Source organism: Sinohyriopsis cumingii, chromosome 6 (assembly GCF_028554795.1).
Source record: "Sinohyriopsis cumingii isolate HCF-2022 chromosome 6, ASM2855479v2, whole genome shotgun sequence".
NCBI lineage: Eukaryota > Metazoa > Mollusca > Bivalvia > Unionida > Unionidae > Sinohyriopsis > Sinohyriopsis cumingii.
The window spans coordinates 11,066,885-11,085,177 of record NC_142966.1 but is presented as its reverse complement, the minus strand read 5'-3'; the positions used below and the strand labels follow the sequence as shown (position 1 = coordinate 11,085,177).

The 18,293-nt window shown below is 33.1% G+C and overlaps 1 protein-coding gene across 1 annotated transcript in view; it reads right to left on the bottom strand.

Moving 5' to 3' along the window:
* Positions 1-18,293, bottom strand: part of LOC149796368 (uncharacterized) — a 287,440-nt gene that overhangs the window by 189,022 nt on the left and 80,125 nt on the right. Inside the window, exons 14-16 of the mRNA XM_089961040.1 lie at positions 12,651-12,804; positions 10,878-10,916; positions 10,044-10,217 (exon numbers count right to left, since the gene is read on the bottom strand). Of these exons, the coding sequence (XP_089817166.1) occupies positions 10,044-10,217; positions 10,878-10,916; positions 12,651-12,804 (367 nt within the window). The remainder of the gene's footprint in view (positions 1-10,043; positions 10,218-10,877; positions 10,917-12,650; positions 12,805-18,293) is intronic.

The window sequence follows — 18,293 nt, the reverse complement described above, 5'->3', positions numbered from 1 at the left end:
CCATCAGTGGTAATAATAATGTCCTAATTCCATCAGTGGTAATAATAATGTCCTAATTCCATCAGTGGTAATAATAATGTCCTAATTCCAACAGTGGTAATAATAATGTCCTAATTCCAACAGTGGAATTAATAATGTCCTAATTCCAACAGTGGTAATAATAAAGTCCTAATTCCATCAGTGGTAATAATAATGTCCTAATTCCATCAGTGGTAATAATAATGTCCTAATTCCATCAGTGGTAATAATAATGTCCTAATTCCATCAGTGGTAATAATAATGTCCTAATTCCAACAGTGGTAATAATAAAGTCCTAATTCCATCAGTGGTAATAATAATGTCCTAATTCCATCAGTGGTAATAATAATGTCCTAATTCCATCAGTGGTAATAATAATGTCCTAATTCCATCAGTGGTAATAATAATGTCCTAATTCCAACAGTGGTAATAATAAAGTCCTAATTCCAATAGCGGTAATAATAATGTCCTAATTCCATCAGTGGTAATAATAATGTCCTAATTCCAACAGTGGTAATAATAAAGTCCTAATTCCATCAGTGGTAATAATAATGTCCTAATTCCATCAGTGGTAATAATAATGTCCTAATTCCATCAGTGGTAATAATAATGTCCTAATTCCAACAGTGGAATTAATACTGTCCTAATTCCAATAGCGGTAATAATAAAGTCCTAATTCCATCAGTGCTAATAATAATGTCCTAATTCCAACAGTGGTAATAATAAAGTCCTAATTCCATCAGTGGTAATAATAATGTCCTAATTCCATCAGTGGTAATAATAATGTCCTAATTCCAACAGTGGAATTAATAATGTCCTAATTCCAACAGTGGTAATAATAAAGTCCTAATTCCATCAGTGGTAATAATAATGTCCTAATTCCATCAGTGGTAATAATAATGTCCTAATTCCAACAGTGGTAATAATAAAGTCCTAATTCCAACAGTGCTAATAATAATGTCCTAATTCCATCAGTGGTAATAATAAAGTCCTAATTCCAGCAGTGGTAATAATAAAGTCCTAATTCCATCAGTGGTAATAATAATGTCCTAATTCCAACAGTGGTAATAATAATGTCCTAATTCCAACAGTGGTAATAATAATGTCCTAATTCCAACAGTGGTAATAATAATGTCCTAATCCCAACAGTGGAATTAATACTGTCCTAATTCCAACAGTGGTAATAATACTGTCCTAATTCCAACAGTGGTAATAATACTGTCCTAATTCCAACAGTGGTAATAATAATGTCCTAATTCCAACAGTGGTAATAATAATGTCCTAATTCCAACAGTGGTAATATTAATGTCCTAATTCCAACAGTGGTAATAATAATGTCCTAATTCCAACAGTGGTAATAATAATGTCCTAATTCCAACAGTGGTAATAATAATGTCCTAATTCCAATAGTGGTAATATTAATGTCCTAATTCCAACAGTGGTAATAATAAAGTCCTAATTCCATCAGTGGTAATAATAATGTCCTAATTCCATCAGTGGTAATAATAATGTCCTAATTCCAACAGTGGTAATAATAATGTCCTAATTCCATCAGTGGTAATAATAATGTCCTAATTCCAACAGTGGTAATAATAAAGTCCTAATTCCATCAGTGGTAATAATAATGTCCTAATTCCATCAGTGGTAATAATAATGTCCTAATTCCAACAGTGGTAATAATAAAGTCCTAATTCCATCAGTGGTAATAATAATGTCCTAATTCCAACAGTGGTAATAATAATGTCCTAATTCCAACAGTGGTAATAATAAAGTCCTAATTCCATCAGTGGTAATAATAATGTCCTAATTCCATCAGTGGTAATAATAAAGTCCTAATTCCATCAGTGGTAATAATAATGTCCTAATTCCAACAGTGGTAATAATAATGTCCTAATTCCATCAGTGGTAATAATAATGTCCTAATTCCAACAGTGGTAATAATAAAGTCCTAATTCCATCAGTGGTAATAATAATGTCCTAATTCCATCAGTGGTAATAATAATGTCCTAATTCCAACAGTGGTAATAATAAAGTCCTAATTCCATCAGTGGTAATAATAATGTCCTAATTCCAACAGTGGTAATAATAATGTCCTAATTCCAACAGTGGTAATAATAAAGTCCTAATTCCATCAGTGGTAATAATAATGTCCTAATTCCATCAGTGCTAATAATAATGTCCTAATTCCAACAGTGGTAATAATAAAGTCCTAATTCCATCAGTGGTAATAATAATGTCCTAATTCCATCAGTGGTAATAATAATGTCCTAATTCCAACAGTGGTAATAATAAAGTCCTAATTCCATCAGTGGTAATAATAATGTCCTAATTCCATCAGTGGTAATAATAATGTCCTAATTCCAACAGTGGTAATAATAAAGTCCTAATTCCATCAGTGGTAATAATAATGTCCTAATTCCAACAGTGGTAATAATAATGTCCTAATTCCAACAGTGCTAATAATAAAGTCCTAATTCCATCAGTGCTAATAATAATGTCCTAATTCCAACAGTGGTAATAATGAAGTCCTAATTCCATCAGTGGTAATAATAAAGTCCTAATTCCATCAGTGGTAATAATAATGTCCTAATTCCATCAGTGGTAATAATAATGTCCTAATTCCAACAGTGCTAATAATAATGTCCTAATTCCAATAGCGGTAATATTAATGTCCTAATTCCAACAGTGGTAATAATAATGTCCTAATTCCAACAGTGGTAATAATAATGTCCTAATTCCAATAGTGGTAATATTAATGTCCTAATTCCAACAGTGGTAATAATAAAGTCCTAATTCCATCAGTGGTAATAATAATGTCCTAATTCCAACAGTGGTAATAATAAAGTCCTAATTCCATCAGTGCTAATAATAATGTCCTAATTCCAACAGTGGTAATAATAAAGTCCTAATTCCATCAGTGGTAATAATAATGTCCTAATTCCATCAGTGGTAATAATAATGTCCTAATTCCAACAGTGGTAATAATAAAGTCCTAATTCCATCAGTGGTAATAATAATGTCCTAATTCCATCAGTGGTAATAATAATGTCCTAATTCCATCAGTGGTAATAATAATGTCCTAATTCCAACAGTGGAATTAATACTGTCCTAATTCCAATAGCGGTAATAATAAAGTCCTAATTCCATCAGTGCTAATAATAATGTCCTAATTCCAACAGTGGTAATAATAAAGTCCTAATTCCATCAGTGGTAATAATAATGTCCTAATTCCATCAGTGGTAATAATAATGTCCTAATTCCAACAGTGGAATTAATAATGTCCTAATTCCAACAGTGGTAATAATAAAGTCCTAATTCCATCAGTGGTAATAATAATGTCCTAATTCCATCAGTGGTAATAATAATGTCCTAATTCCAACAGTGGTAATAATAATGTCCTAATTCCAACAGTGGTAATAATAAAGTCCTAATTCCATCAGTGGTAATAATAATGTCCTAATTCCATCAGTGGTAATAATAATGTCCTAATTCCATCAGTGGTAATAATAATGTCCTAATTCCATCAGTGGTAATAATAATGTCCTAATTCCAACAGTGGTAATAATAATGTCCTAATTCCATCAGTGGTAATAATAATGTCCTAATTCCATCAGTGGTAATAATAATGTCCTAATTCCAACAGTGGTAATAATAAAGTCCTAATTCCATCAGTGGTAATAATAATGTCCTAATTCCATCAGTGGTAATAATAATGTCCTAATTCCATCAGTGGTAATAATAATGTCCTAATTCCATCAGTGGTAATAATAATGTCCTAATTCCATCAGTGGTAATAATAATGTCCTAATTCCAACAGTGGTAATAATAAAGTCCTAATTCCAACAGTGCTAATAATAATGTCCTAATTCCATCAGTGGTAATAATAATGTCCTAATTCCAACAGTGGTAATAATAAAGTCCTAATTCCAACAGTGGTAATAATAATGTCCTAATTCCAACAGTGCTAATAATAATGTCCTAATTCCATCAGTGGTAATAATAATGTCCTAATTCCAACAGTGGTAATATTAATGTCCTAATTCCAACAGTGGTAATAATAATGTCCTAATTCCATCAGTGGTAATAATAAAGTCCTAATTCCAACAGTGGTCATAATAAAGTCCTAATTCCATCAGTGGTAATAATAATGTCCTAATTCCATCAGTGGTAATAATAATGTCCTAATTCCAACAGTGGTAATAATAATGTCCTAATTCCATCAGTGGTAATAATAATGTCCTAATTCCATCAGTGGTAATAATAATGTCCTAATTCCAACAGTGGTAATAATAAAGTCCTAATTCCAACAGTGCTAATAATAATGTCCTAATTCCATCAGTGGTAATAATAATGTCCTAATTCCATCAGTGGTAATAATAATGTCCTAATTCCAACAGTGGTAATAATAAAGTCCTAATTCCAACAGTGCTAATAATAATGTCCTAATTCCATCAGTGGTAATAATAAAGTCCTAATTCCAACAGTGGTAATAATAAAGTCCTAATTCCATCAGTGGTAATAATAATGTCCTAATTCCAACAGTGGTAATAATAATGTCCTAATTCCAACAGTGGTAATAATAAAGTCCTAATTCCAACAGTGGTAATATTAATGTCCTAATTCCAACAGTGGTAATATTAATGTCCTAATTCCAACAGTGGTAATAATAATGTCCTAATTCCAACAGTGGTAATAATAAAGTCCTAATTCCATCAGTGGTAATAATAATGTCCTAATTCCATCAGTGGTAATAATAATGTCCTAATTCCATCAGTGGTAATAATAATGTCCTAATTCCATCAGTGGTAATAATAATGTCCTAATTCCAACAGTGGTAATAATAATGTCCTAATTCCATCAGTGGTAATAATAATGTCCTAATTCCATCAGTGGTAATAATAATGTCCTAATTCCAACAGTGGTAATAATAAAGTCCTAATTCCATCAGTGGTAATAATAATGTCCTAATTCCATCAGTGGTAATAATAATGTCCTAATTCCATCAGTGGTAATAATAATGTCCTAATTCCATCAGTGGTAATAATAATGTCCTAATTCCATCAGTGGTAATAATAATGTCCTAATTCCAACAGTGGTAATAATAAAGTCCTAATTCCAACAGTGCTAATAATAATGTCCTAATTCCATCAGTGGTAATAATAATGTCCTAATTCCAACAGTGGTAATAATAAAGTCCTAATTCCAACAGTGGTAATAATAATGTCCTAATTCCAACAGTGCTAATAATAATGTCCTAATTCCATCAGTGGTAATAATAATGTCCTAATTCCATCAGTGGTAATAATAATGTCCTAATTCCAACAGTGGTAATAATAAAGTCCTAATTCCAACAGTGCTAATAATAATGTCCTAATTCCATCAGTGGTAATAATAATGTCCTAATTCCATCAGTGGTAATAATAATGTCCTAATTCCAACAGTGGTAATAATAAAGTCCTAATTCCAACAGTGCTAATAATAATGTCCTAATTCCATCAGTGGTAATAATAAAGTCCTAATTCCAACAGTGGTAATAATAAAGTCCTAATTCCATCAGTGGTAATAATAATGTCCTAATTCCAACAGTGGTAATAATAATGTCCTAATTCCAACAGTGGTAATAATAAAGTCCTAATTCCAACAGTGGTAATATTAATGTCCTAATTCCAACAGTGGTAATATTAATGTCCTAATTCCAACAGTGGTAATAATAATGTCCTAATTCCAACAGTGGTAATAATAAAGTCCTAATTCCATCAGTGGTAATAATAATGTCCTAATTCCATCAGTGGTAATAATAATGTCCTAATTCCATCAGTGGTAATAATAATGTCCTAATTCCATCAGTGGTAATAATAATGTCCTAATTCCAACAGTGGTAATAATAATGTCCTAATTCCATCAGTGGTAATAATAATGTCCTAATTCCATCAGTGGTAATAATAATGTCCTAATTCCAACAGTGGTAATAATAAAGTCCTAATTCCATCAGTGGTAATAATAATGTCCTAATTCCATCAGTGGTAATAATAATGTCCTAATTCCATCAGTGGTAATAATAATGTCCTAATTCCATCAGTGGTAATAATAATGTCCTAATTCCATCAGTGGTAATAATAATGTCCTAATTCCAACAGTGGTAATAATAAAGTCCTAATTCCAACAGTGCTAATAATAATGTCCTAATTCCATCAGTGGTAATAATAATGTCCTAATTCCAACAGTGGTAATAATAAAGTCCTAATTCCAACAGTGGTAATAATAATGTCCTAATTCCAACAGTGCTAATAATAATGTCCTAATTCCATCAGTGGTAATAATAATGTCCTAATTCCATCAGTGGTAATAATAATGTCCTAATTCCAACAGTGGTAATAATAAAGTCCTAATTCCAACAGTGCTAATAATAATGTCCTAATTCCATCAGTGGTAATAATAAAGTCCTAATTCCAACAGTGGTAATAATAAAGTCCTAATTCCATCAGTGGTAATAATAATGTCCTAATTCCATCAGTGGTAATAATAATGTCCTAATTCCATCAGTGGTAATAATAATGTCCTAATTCCAACAGTGGTAATAATAATGTCCTAATTCCATCAGTGGTAATAATAAAGTCCTAATTCCAACAGTGGTAATAATAAAGTCCTAATTCCATCAGTGGTAATAATAATGTCCTAATTCCATCAGTGGTAATAATAATGTCCTAATTCCAACAGTGGTAATAATAATGTCCTAATTCCATCAGTGGTAATAATAATGTCCTAATTCCATCAGTGGTAATAATAATGTCCTAATTCCAACAGTGGTAATAATAAAGTCCTAATTCCAACAGTGCTAATAATAATGTCCTAATTCCATCAGTGGTAATAATAATGTCCTAATTCCATCAGTGGTAATAATAATGTCCTAATTCCAACAGTGGTAATAATAAAGTCCTAATTCCAACAGTGCTAATAATAATGTCCTAATTCCATCAGTGGTAATAATAAAGTCCTAATTCCAACAGTGGTAATAATAAAGTCCTAATTCCATCAGTGGTAATAATAATGTCCTAATTCCAACAGTGGTAATAATAATGTCCTAATTCCAACAGTGGTAATAATAAAGTCCTAATTCCAACAGTGGTAATATTAATGTCCTAATTCCAACAGTGGTAATATTAATGTCCTAATTCCAACAGTGGTAATAATAATGTCCTAATTCCAATGTGGTAATATTAATGTCCTAATTCCAACAGTGGTAATAATAAAGTCCTAATTCCAACAGTGGTAATAATAATGTCCTAATTCCAACAGTGGTAATAATAATGTCCTAATTCCAACAGTGGTAATAATAATGTCCTAATTCCAACAGTGGTAATAATAAAGTCCTAATTCCAACAGTGGTAATATTAATGTCCTAATTCCAACAGTGGTAATATTAATGTCCTAATTCCAACAGTGGTAATAATAATGTCCTAATTCCAATGTGGTAATATTAATGTCCTAATTCCAACAGTGGTAATAATAAAGTCCTAATTCCAACAGTGGTAATAATAATGTCCTAATTCCAACAGTGGTAATAATAATGTCCTAATTCCAACAGTGGTAATAATAATGTTCTAATTCCAATAGTGGTAATAATACTGTTCTAATTCCAACAGTGGTAATAATAAAGTCCTAATTCCAACAGTGGTAATAATAAAGTCCTAATTCCAACAGTGGTAATAATAATGTCCTAATTCCAACAGTGGTAATAATAATGTTCTAATTCCAACAGTGGTAATAATAATGTCCTAATTCCAACAGTGATAATATTAATGTCCTAATTCCAACAGTGGTAATAATAATGTCCTAATTCCAACAGTGGTAATAATAATGTCCTAATTCCAATAGCGGTAATATTAATGTCCTAATTCCAACAGTGGTAATAATAATGTCCTAATTCCAATAGCGGTAATATTTATGTCCTAATTCCAACAGTGGTAATAATAATGTCCTAATTCCACATGTGACCTGCTACCACTTGCTTAATGAAATTAGCAAGCAGTGTCAGAGTGTAAATATGCTAACTACATTGACAAAAAAAAATGGATTCACTCCGGTGTTTGACCTTGTCTCATGTCAAATGAACTTCAGGAACCTTGCATATGCAACACTTCTTAAAATATGTGTTTTTATGTCAAGAAACTAAGTTCTCATAAGTACAACACCACAAAACCCTCATGAGATGAGTCAGTGCCCTCACATAACTAATTAGTAACTATTACCATCACAAGACAGAAAAATGTCCTAGATTCAAGCAGCTTACCATTGCATTGTACAGCAATGTTAACAAACATATGATAATGTGAACTGCTTATGTTACAGTACTGTAATGTTATTCAAAACAAAGCATTGTTTTATCTAGCTGAATCTGGCATGACCTTTGGGTCATAGTGATATTGGCATATTAAAACATACAGTGGCTAGACCTCTAGGTCATAGTGATATTGGCATGCTAAAACATGAATGTGTCTATATTCTTTATATCATTTAAGACATCCTGTGTTCAGTGTTGAGTGTCTATATTCTTTATATCATTTAAGAGATCCTCTATTCAGTATTGAGTGTGTCTATATTCTTTATATCATTTAAGAGATCCTCTATTCAGTATTGAGTGTGTCTATATTCTTTATATCATTTAAGAGATCTTCTATTCAGTATTGAGTGTGTCTATATTCTTTATATCATTTAAGAGATCCTCTATTCAGTATTGAGTGTGTCTATATTCTTTATATGATTCAAGAGATCCTCTCTTCAGTATTGAGTGTGTCTATATTCTTTATATCATTTAAGAGATCCTCTTGGGTAAATCCTAAAAATGAATCTGATGAATCTGATTTGAAAAATGAGTAGATCCCGTGAGACAGCAAAGAATTGGCCATGTTTGTTTTACTGTTCTCATGCAAAATGCAAATCTGTACTTATATCCATAGTATGAGCTTACCCTGACTCTTTATGCACAGCCTAAATTAGTTGCTGGTAGCACTTAGAACTAGTTTATTTATTTCTGTACAGCTGTATTTCCAAATGTTTCAGGAGCTGTTTAAGAACCTAATACTATGGTGACCATTTTTTTTTTCCTAAAAGAAGTGTTGGCTAAAGTACATGAACCACTAAGGTTAATATTACACCATTAATGACGGATGTTTACAGGAAATGGGGTCACCAATTTTGTGATAAAGTTTGGGGCTTAACACAGCAGTTGAGTTTTTCTTTGAGCATTACAACCAGACATAATTGTCAACAGCGTAACATGATCAGCATAGGCTAAATATAGATTTTATGGATTAACAAACAGAGAGAAATTACCCTTGAACAAAACAGGGTACCAGACAAAGGCAAAAAATCACAAGACAGTACATGTATCACTTCCCTTATTAACAAGGCATTTTGTTTACTCTACAAAGTTTCATCTGCATAATTAAATTGCAGTACTGTACCATTAGAAACAAAGAAATTAATCATTACAAAACTTAACATGTCATCATGTTAACAGAAGAAAAGTATTAATTATTCGACTTGACAACAATGGGGAGAGTTCATGAGTTCTTACTGAAAAATTGCATGATGGGAAGACTTGAATAAACAACATCATAACAGATAAGAAGACCATTCTACAGGTAAAATGGAGTAAATGGAAAAAAAAATTATTTTAAATGCCAGGTAATGCATATACCAAGATTTAAATGACATTTCTGAATGTTTTGCAATGTGCATACCAACCCCACTCACATTTAATGTTTGAAAATAAGAACTACATGTAATAATCTATGTTAACTTGAAATAAGTCAAGAATAACCTTTTAATAATGAATGCTCTTTTAAATGAAGATATTAATTGCTTTGAACGTATATGTAGCTTTCTTACTACATACTCATATGCATACATAATACTTCTCATAAATATATCCCCCCCTGGGAAGACCACCCATCTTATGCAGTCACTTTCCCCATGCAGAAGGGGTAGCAATTTGAGAGGGAGACTGCTGTATAAATTTTTACCTTGAACAAAATTTTGTTCTGTTGTGCCACTGATGCTCAGTAGGCTGCCTCCTCTTTGCTGGCAGTCAGACTGGGATGCAGACCATGTTCTGGGCTGGTTTAGCACAACCTGGTAGCAGAAGTTTGAAACAGAGCTATATATCCAGTCAGACCCACACAAACTGGACAAGGTTCCTGAAATAGTACCAAGAGACAAAATTGGACTTGTATCACTGGTCACAATGTCTAATTTTGAAAGACATGGAAACAATTATTATAGAAGGGAAGTTATGGCTGACTGACAATCCAGTACATAGATGCATGGACTGAATAACAAAATATCCAATTATCAAACAACACTTTTGTGAGAAAATTATGTTGCAATTTAAGTTCTTCGAAGTGACTGTGCACAAAAGTCAAACTCTGGTGAATAAAATGGCACTAATTGCACCATTTGTTCACAGGCTGACTTAAACTGAGACCTGCAACTTAAATGAGTCGTCCTGACAGGCATCAATAAAAGTTCATGTTCAACTAACTTTTAGAACTTCCTGTTCACTTACATTTAGTAGCTTCTCAAATCCAGCATTGCATATTGTGTTTGGGAAAGTGGGAAACCTATCCTTAGCAAGGATATGTTCTAAATGATATTTTTGATTAAAATCACTATGAAAGCTGTACTTTGATTGGTGAATCGAAAGGTTAACTGAAGACCTAAAGTTGGTGCCTGCCAAGTAGATCTGAGCTACTTTAATTTGATTACATTTCTTCTATGATCTGTTTTAAAGATTTGGTAGCCAAAACACTTGGACTGAAAAATTGGAGATATTTAGTGGCAAATTTATATCTACCTACCAACAGCTGGTGTTGTTGTCTGAGCTGCTGCACCAGAATCTGTGGAGAAATGAAGTAATATTTAATACAAGAAAGTCAATGTCTGCATCCCAAGCCACAATCAAAGCAGTGCTGTAAAATATATGACCTTGACCCCCAAGGTGAAAAGGCTAGAGTGAGTATGTTGCAGGATAAAATATCTTGTGTTCAGAATAATTTATCCAATGTATGAACAAAATTGATTAATGTTATTTTTTTAAATAAAAGCAAATTCATTTTTATAACCAAATCTTATTTAAAGTTGCTACAGCTTTTACCTTGACCCCCCAAAAAAAGGGTTGAGCACTCATAGGGTTTAGGAAGTATATGTGTGTGGACAAATTTTCTATCACTGCCACGTTGAACCCAGGTCAGAGGGGTAAACATGCATGTCACCAAATGAATTGCTTTAGCTTCATCATGATTCACACCAATTATGACAAGAGTCTATTAAGAGGTTTAGGTCATTCATATGCAAATTAAAATTTTCAACTAAAACATTCAGCTGCTGATGCTAATGTTGATGCCAATGTCAGAAAAGTGACTGCTGTGTTTTCTTCCCATTGAAGTGGGATTGACAGAAAGAAAACTAGCTGCAAAATCTGATTTTAAGTTAATAGAGTAATCACATTCTAACAAATATACATGGAAACCATTTCGGTGAAGCACCATTTATCTACACTCTCTAAGATAAAGTGTTAATAGGTCAGACATCACAGTGAAGCACCATTTATCTACACTCTCTAAGATATAGCATTAATAGATCAGACATCACAGTGAAGCACCATTTATCTACACTCTCTAATGTAAAGCATTAATAAGTCAGACATCACAGTGAAGCATCATTTATCTACACTCTCTAAGATATAGCATTAATAGGTCAGACATCACAGTGAAGCACCATTTATCCACACTCTCTAAGATAAAGTGTTAATAGGTCAGACATCACAGTGAAGCACCATTTATCTACACTCTCTAATGTAAAGCATTAATAAGTCAGACATTACAGTGAAGCACCATTTATCTACACTCTCTAAGATAAAGTATTAATAGATCAGACATCACAGTGAAGCACCATTTATCTACACTCTCTATGATATAGCATTAATAGGTCAGGCATCATAGTGAAGCACCATTTATCCACAGTCTCTAAGATAAAGTGTTAATAGGTCAGACATCACAGTGAAGCACCATTTATATACACTCTCTAAGATATAGCATTAATAGGTCAGACATCACCGCGAAGCACCATTTACCTACACTCTCTAAGATAAAGTATTAATAGGTCAGACATCACAGTGAAGCACCATTTATCTACACTCTCTAAGATATAGCATTAATAGGTCAGACATCACAGTGAAGCATCATTTATCCACACTCTCTAATGTAAAGCATTAATAAGTCAGACATCGCAGTGAAGCACCATATATCTACACTCAAGCATTAGTATGACTGACACATATCTCAGGTGAAGAATTAAAAGCTGCTAAAATAATATTTCCGAATGTCATGAAAGTGTATATGTACATTTATTTCAGAGAATATGTACATTTATTTCAGTTATACTGAAAGGTATTATAAAGTCAAATTAAGTATAAGTACGAATCTGGCTAAAAACTTGTCTTTGCCTCCAAACCAGGGCAAACACTTGGGAGTATATAAACAGACCAATAAATTTCCTCTACACTCTGAGAAAGGGAGGCATCTACTGAAATATCTCACAAAAATATAAAGTCTTAATGTGGTGACCCTTACATGCATTTTTCTTGCATATAAATCCTTGTTGAAGGGAACAGTTGCCATCATCCCATGCCCCCGTAAAGTCTCGTCTGCCACCAACAATCTGTATACACCACTGGCCATCATCTAGGTCATCTGGTTCTCCTGGATAGAAGTTGGTGTTATTGGTCTGGAATCAGATTTAATTGTATGACAAAATATTCTGTCAAATCTTTTCTGTGCATGATCCTGATTTATGAGTAAAAACTATGATATGGTTGCGGAACATGGGTACCCAGTCACAGTGCCTGAAAACATGGATACCCAGTCACAGTGCCTGAAGATATGGGTACCCAGTCACAGTGCCTGAAAACATGGGTACCTAGTCACAGTGCCTGAAAACATGGGTACCCAGTCACAATGCCTGAAAACACGGGTATCCAGTCACAGTGCCTGAAAAATGACCTAAATTTAAAACCTAACCAAAGTGTGACAGACAGACAGACAACATAATACTAGACATCCCTGTCACTATTTTGATGGGCTCACATTTTTGTATCTTTAACTCTTTACAATATCATGACAAGTTATGACACCTATCTCATACATACAAACAAACAATTTACCTTTTTCTCTCCATGAGGATGCCTGGTTGAGTACTGCACATCCCCAATGACAATATTTGGTGAGTTTAAAAATGGTTTGGAGGTAGACTGTGCCCATAAGTTGGGGCATTTTTATTTTCAGCCAATTGGTTTGATTATAGAAACTAGAGTACAATGGAACCCTGATATATATAACACGACAACTGGGGTCCAAAAGATTGGATCATGTTAATGCGGGGTTATACAGTATTTTACTTTTTTCAGAGAACAATGCATTGGCACATATATGCTTATTCATGTCTAATGACGTATATCATGAATAGGGTATCAACACCATTTACTATCATGCCGTTGTGGCATGCAATTCATCCATAATGCATGTAATTCCATTGTAAAATTGCACACATATTTAAAATATTCAATAATTTTGTCACAGATCATTGTGTCTGAATTCAACATCTAATATATAGTATGAAAAGAGTATTAACATTGTTTACTTACCGTCTGACATCATACCATCGCAGCATCCAGTTAATCCATAATACATATAATTCCATTGTGAAAATTGCATACATGTTTAACTATTCAGTAATTTTGTCACAGATCATTATGTGTCTGAATTCAATGGGAAAAATTAACAACAAAATTAGGTTAGGAAAGATGAAGCACATGTACGGTTCATTACGTTCCAGGGCCTATGAATGGTGTCTGTACAAATTTCATACTGCTAAAATTTTCTCATATGTGTTTCTGTGTAATTTTATCTATTGTAAATTCCCAATAATTAACACTTGTATGCCTATTCATCTGAATGACTACAGCAAGAATAATTAACAAACAATATATGCTTTCAGAGTGCATATAACTTTTACTTTAGATTTTGTGAATATCGAAAGAAACATGTGAAAATTCTTTTATAAAGACTTTTTAAGCTGAATGCATGTACAATTTCATACCCTTTCAATTCCCAGTTAATAAAGTGGACATTATTTACTGGTCAACTGATTGCATCTAATAGCACCACCAAGCCCAGCAAACATGTTTGCAGCTTTCATTTTTTGATGTTTATTAAATTGTGGGAATCTTTAATCAACCACTGCATTGTCTGATGCTTGGTTGTGTATGCAGTTAAAGAAGAAACACATGTTGGCTATTGTTTGGGCAATGATTGTATACAGAATTAATTGAAGATAATCACAAAGACAACTAACTGGCTTTACTCATGGATCAGTTATAAGTAACATTTCTGATAATGTTTATTTTGGCATAACACTTCAAGAACCTGGTGAAATTGTTAAATTTCAGAAGCCACGCTGCAATTGTATTATATTCGAATTCATACGCGAACTCTTCCCCCAAATGACAATAAACATTTTACACACTATTTCTTGTATTTCAAAAAGAAATAATTTCTGGGTACGAGAAAAATACACGTACATATATTTAAAACTCCAAGAACCATGCCACGATCATATTATATTTGAATTCATTCATGACCTCCTCCCCAAAATGATAATAAATTTTTTATACGCTATTTCACATACTTTAAAAATAAATATTTTTCTGGGTATGAGAAAAATACACGTACATGTATTTAAAATTTCAGGAACCAAGCCACAATTGTATTATATTTGAATTCATACACGATCTCTTCCCCAAAATGATAATACATTTTTGAAGAAAAAAAATTCATGTGCGAATCAATATATGAAATTTCGGGAGCCACGTCACAACCGCATTATATCTGAATTCGCATTATCACGGGGCATATTATAGCAGGAGCATACTGTACTATAATTATTCATTGTGAAATTTGAAATGGGGGGAATTTTACCACTATAAATAGGATATTACAATCTGGAAACCAGTGCATGCACATCTTGTTTACATAAAATGGTGGACCCTGTTTCTGATCTAGATAGCCACATGAACAGTGAAGGGGTGTGTGTGTGTGTGATTGCAATTTTTAATGTAGCTTTAACAATTTTCAGTCATATCACTATGTTGTCTGCAGTGTGGTAGTTTATAGTGATGTCTAGCACTGGGGCATCATGCCGCAGACATGTAGCATGATGTCCCACCCAGTCACATTATCCTGACAACAGGCCGACCAGTCCTAACACTAACCTCTTAATGCTGAGCGCCAAGCAAGGCAGCTGTTAGTACCATTTTTGTAAGTCTTTGGTATGACTCAGCTAGGGATTGAACCCATGACCTCTTGCATGAACAGTGAAGGATTGTGGGAAATTATCAATGAAAGCTCTGAGTTTTCTGGCTTTTTGTGCTGAGGTTTTACCAATGTAAACGCAGAAATTTAGGATACACAAAATGGTTGTTGTCTCAAAGTGGACTACTCTCTTTTCATAGAAGGCACCATGTTTGAAACCATGGCCATTTAAACAAATTTATATGCAGAGATAAAACAATGGCAAGCCAATGTCACAGACAAGTACTGATCTACTGTCACACCAGAAAACCAGAAAAAATAAAAGCTTTAACCAAATTAAATATCATCATTTCGTGATTGTCCCTCCTTGTCATCCTTACCAGGATTACTGATGCACAGATGATTTATTAGAGTCTAGATGATTTATGAAAAACAGGTATGAAAAAAATCGGTCAGTATTTTAATATCAATGCACACCCCTCGCATGTGCAAAGGAATGACCCTAATTATCATTCCATTAACAAGGTGAAACCTCTTCAGGGAATGGTGTTGGCCAATTTAAACCAAAAAAACAGCATTCCACTGAGACACAATCAGTGAGGAAATGAGGGATTATTACAAGACGTGTTCAGAACTGTGACATTACATGCCTGCCAAACCAGACAAATTTGGAATTTTTCAGCTGTATTATGGTAAAAAGATCAAATTGGACTCCTGACAAGGTATTGATTGGAGTATCACATTGTCCATGATCCTTCATGAGATCTGGTGGGAAAGAAATCATCATTTATACTTTGATAGGTACTTTTCCAATATTACCCTTGCTGAACACCTGGAAGAAGATAACATTTACATCTGTGGCACTATATACAGCAATCACAAAGGTCTTTCACCATTTCTTATCAAAAGTAATTGATAAGGAGCAAGATACCAAACAGAGGGCAATGTTGCTGCTGCTGATGATGTAACCTGTGAGAGACAGGTGAGTAGAGATGTCACCCAGCCAAAGGCTATCTATTTGTACAATAAGGATTATATGAATGGAGTAGATATTCAGTTGAGAAAGCAATATGCTGTTGGAGGACCAAGAAAACAATACAATAGGTACATTATTTGGTTCATCTTTGATTGTTGCTGAGTTAAGTGCTTACATGATAGGTATCAAACAGACAGGTAATTAGTGCCCATAATACACAAAAACGAGTACTTTGTGAGCTAAAATAAATAAATAAAAAATAAAAACTGCCTTACATTTCAGATGTGAAAATTAACCTTTGATAAAGAAATCTGACCAGACAGTATTTGCATCTCTTCTAAGTTATTTCCCCTTACTTCCATGTCAACAATGACAAACTAGCCGTGATGCACTGCTGAATTAGACTTGCTTTGTTTTCAGATAGGGACAAATAGTTTACCAAATGACAAAATTGTAATTTTCTGTCAGATTAGGTCAACAACATCCTAACACATTCTTAAGTCATGAATATTTACATGATCAGGCTATGAAAGTGAGGTGAATTTATAAAATGGGGGTAGAGGTGAGAATGTCTTGTGCCAAAGAGTGAGTTTAATCTTCTAAAATACAATTCTGGAGCAAGTTTGGTATATAATAAAAAGAAAATGTTTTTATGTTAATACCAGATATATTTAATCTTGTGGTACCTATGTTAATACCAGATATATTTAATCTTGTGGTTCCTATGCTAATACCAGATATATTTTGTCTTGTGGTACCTATGCTAATACCAGATATATTTCATCTTGTGGTTCCTATGCTAATACCAGATATATTTCATCTTGTGGTACCTATGTTAATACCAGATATATTTAATCTTATGGTTCCTATGCTAATACCAGATATATTTCATCTTGTGGTTCCTATGTTAATACCAGATATATTTCATATTGTGGTTCCTATGCTAATACCAGATATATTTCATCTTGTGGTAACAAAAACTATGTATTTAAACTCATAACTTTGCCGCTCATTAAAATATGATGTTTTGGTACCATACAATGAAATATATCCAGTATTCACATTGGATAAGAAAATATCCTCTATTTCTAACAAAACAGTCTGGACAATGAATAATGTGTGTGCATGCTTCAAATTCTGAATCAGGTGTTAAGAAATTAGAACACTTTCTTCTGGTCATTCCCTCTTTCCTATGAAGAAAAATGCTACCCTGTGACCTTGACTTTAAACCTAATGAACTTATCTCAACTTGTTCAAGATCACTGATGAAGTTAATTACCAAGTCTGATCAGACAGTCCTCAAGTACTAGTTTGAGATGTTGTCATAAAAAATTGCACAAGTACCAGTTGGAAATATCATTTCAATGATAAATACAGATTATGTTAAATAATTGACTGAAGCAGGATGGAGTGACAAATGATAAACTGAACAGAAACATGAACCTAACTACATAACTTTACCCATCATGAAATTTCAGGCAGACAAGACAAAACACATTTCTGTAAAACCCAGTATCTCACCTGGATCCATACAATAGTTAACTCCCCTGTATTCAAATTGCAAAAACTTCCACATGAAACATGGACCCAGAACTTAAATGTGAACAAGTCCATTGCCATTGCTACTATCGCTGCCAATAAATATATACCTGTGTATACTTAACATGTACTGTGTCTAATCATGCTTACATAGGTGAGACTATAGGTAAATACTTAAAATGTACTGTGTCTAATCATGCTTACATAGGTGAGACTATAGGTAAATACTTAACATGTACTGTGTCTAATCATGCTTACAGAGGTGAGACTATAGGTAAATACTTAACATGTACTGTGTCTAATCATGCTTACGAAGGTGATGTTATAGGTAAATACTTGACATGTAATGTGTCTAATCATGCTTACATAGGTGATGTTATAGGTAAATACTT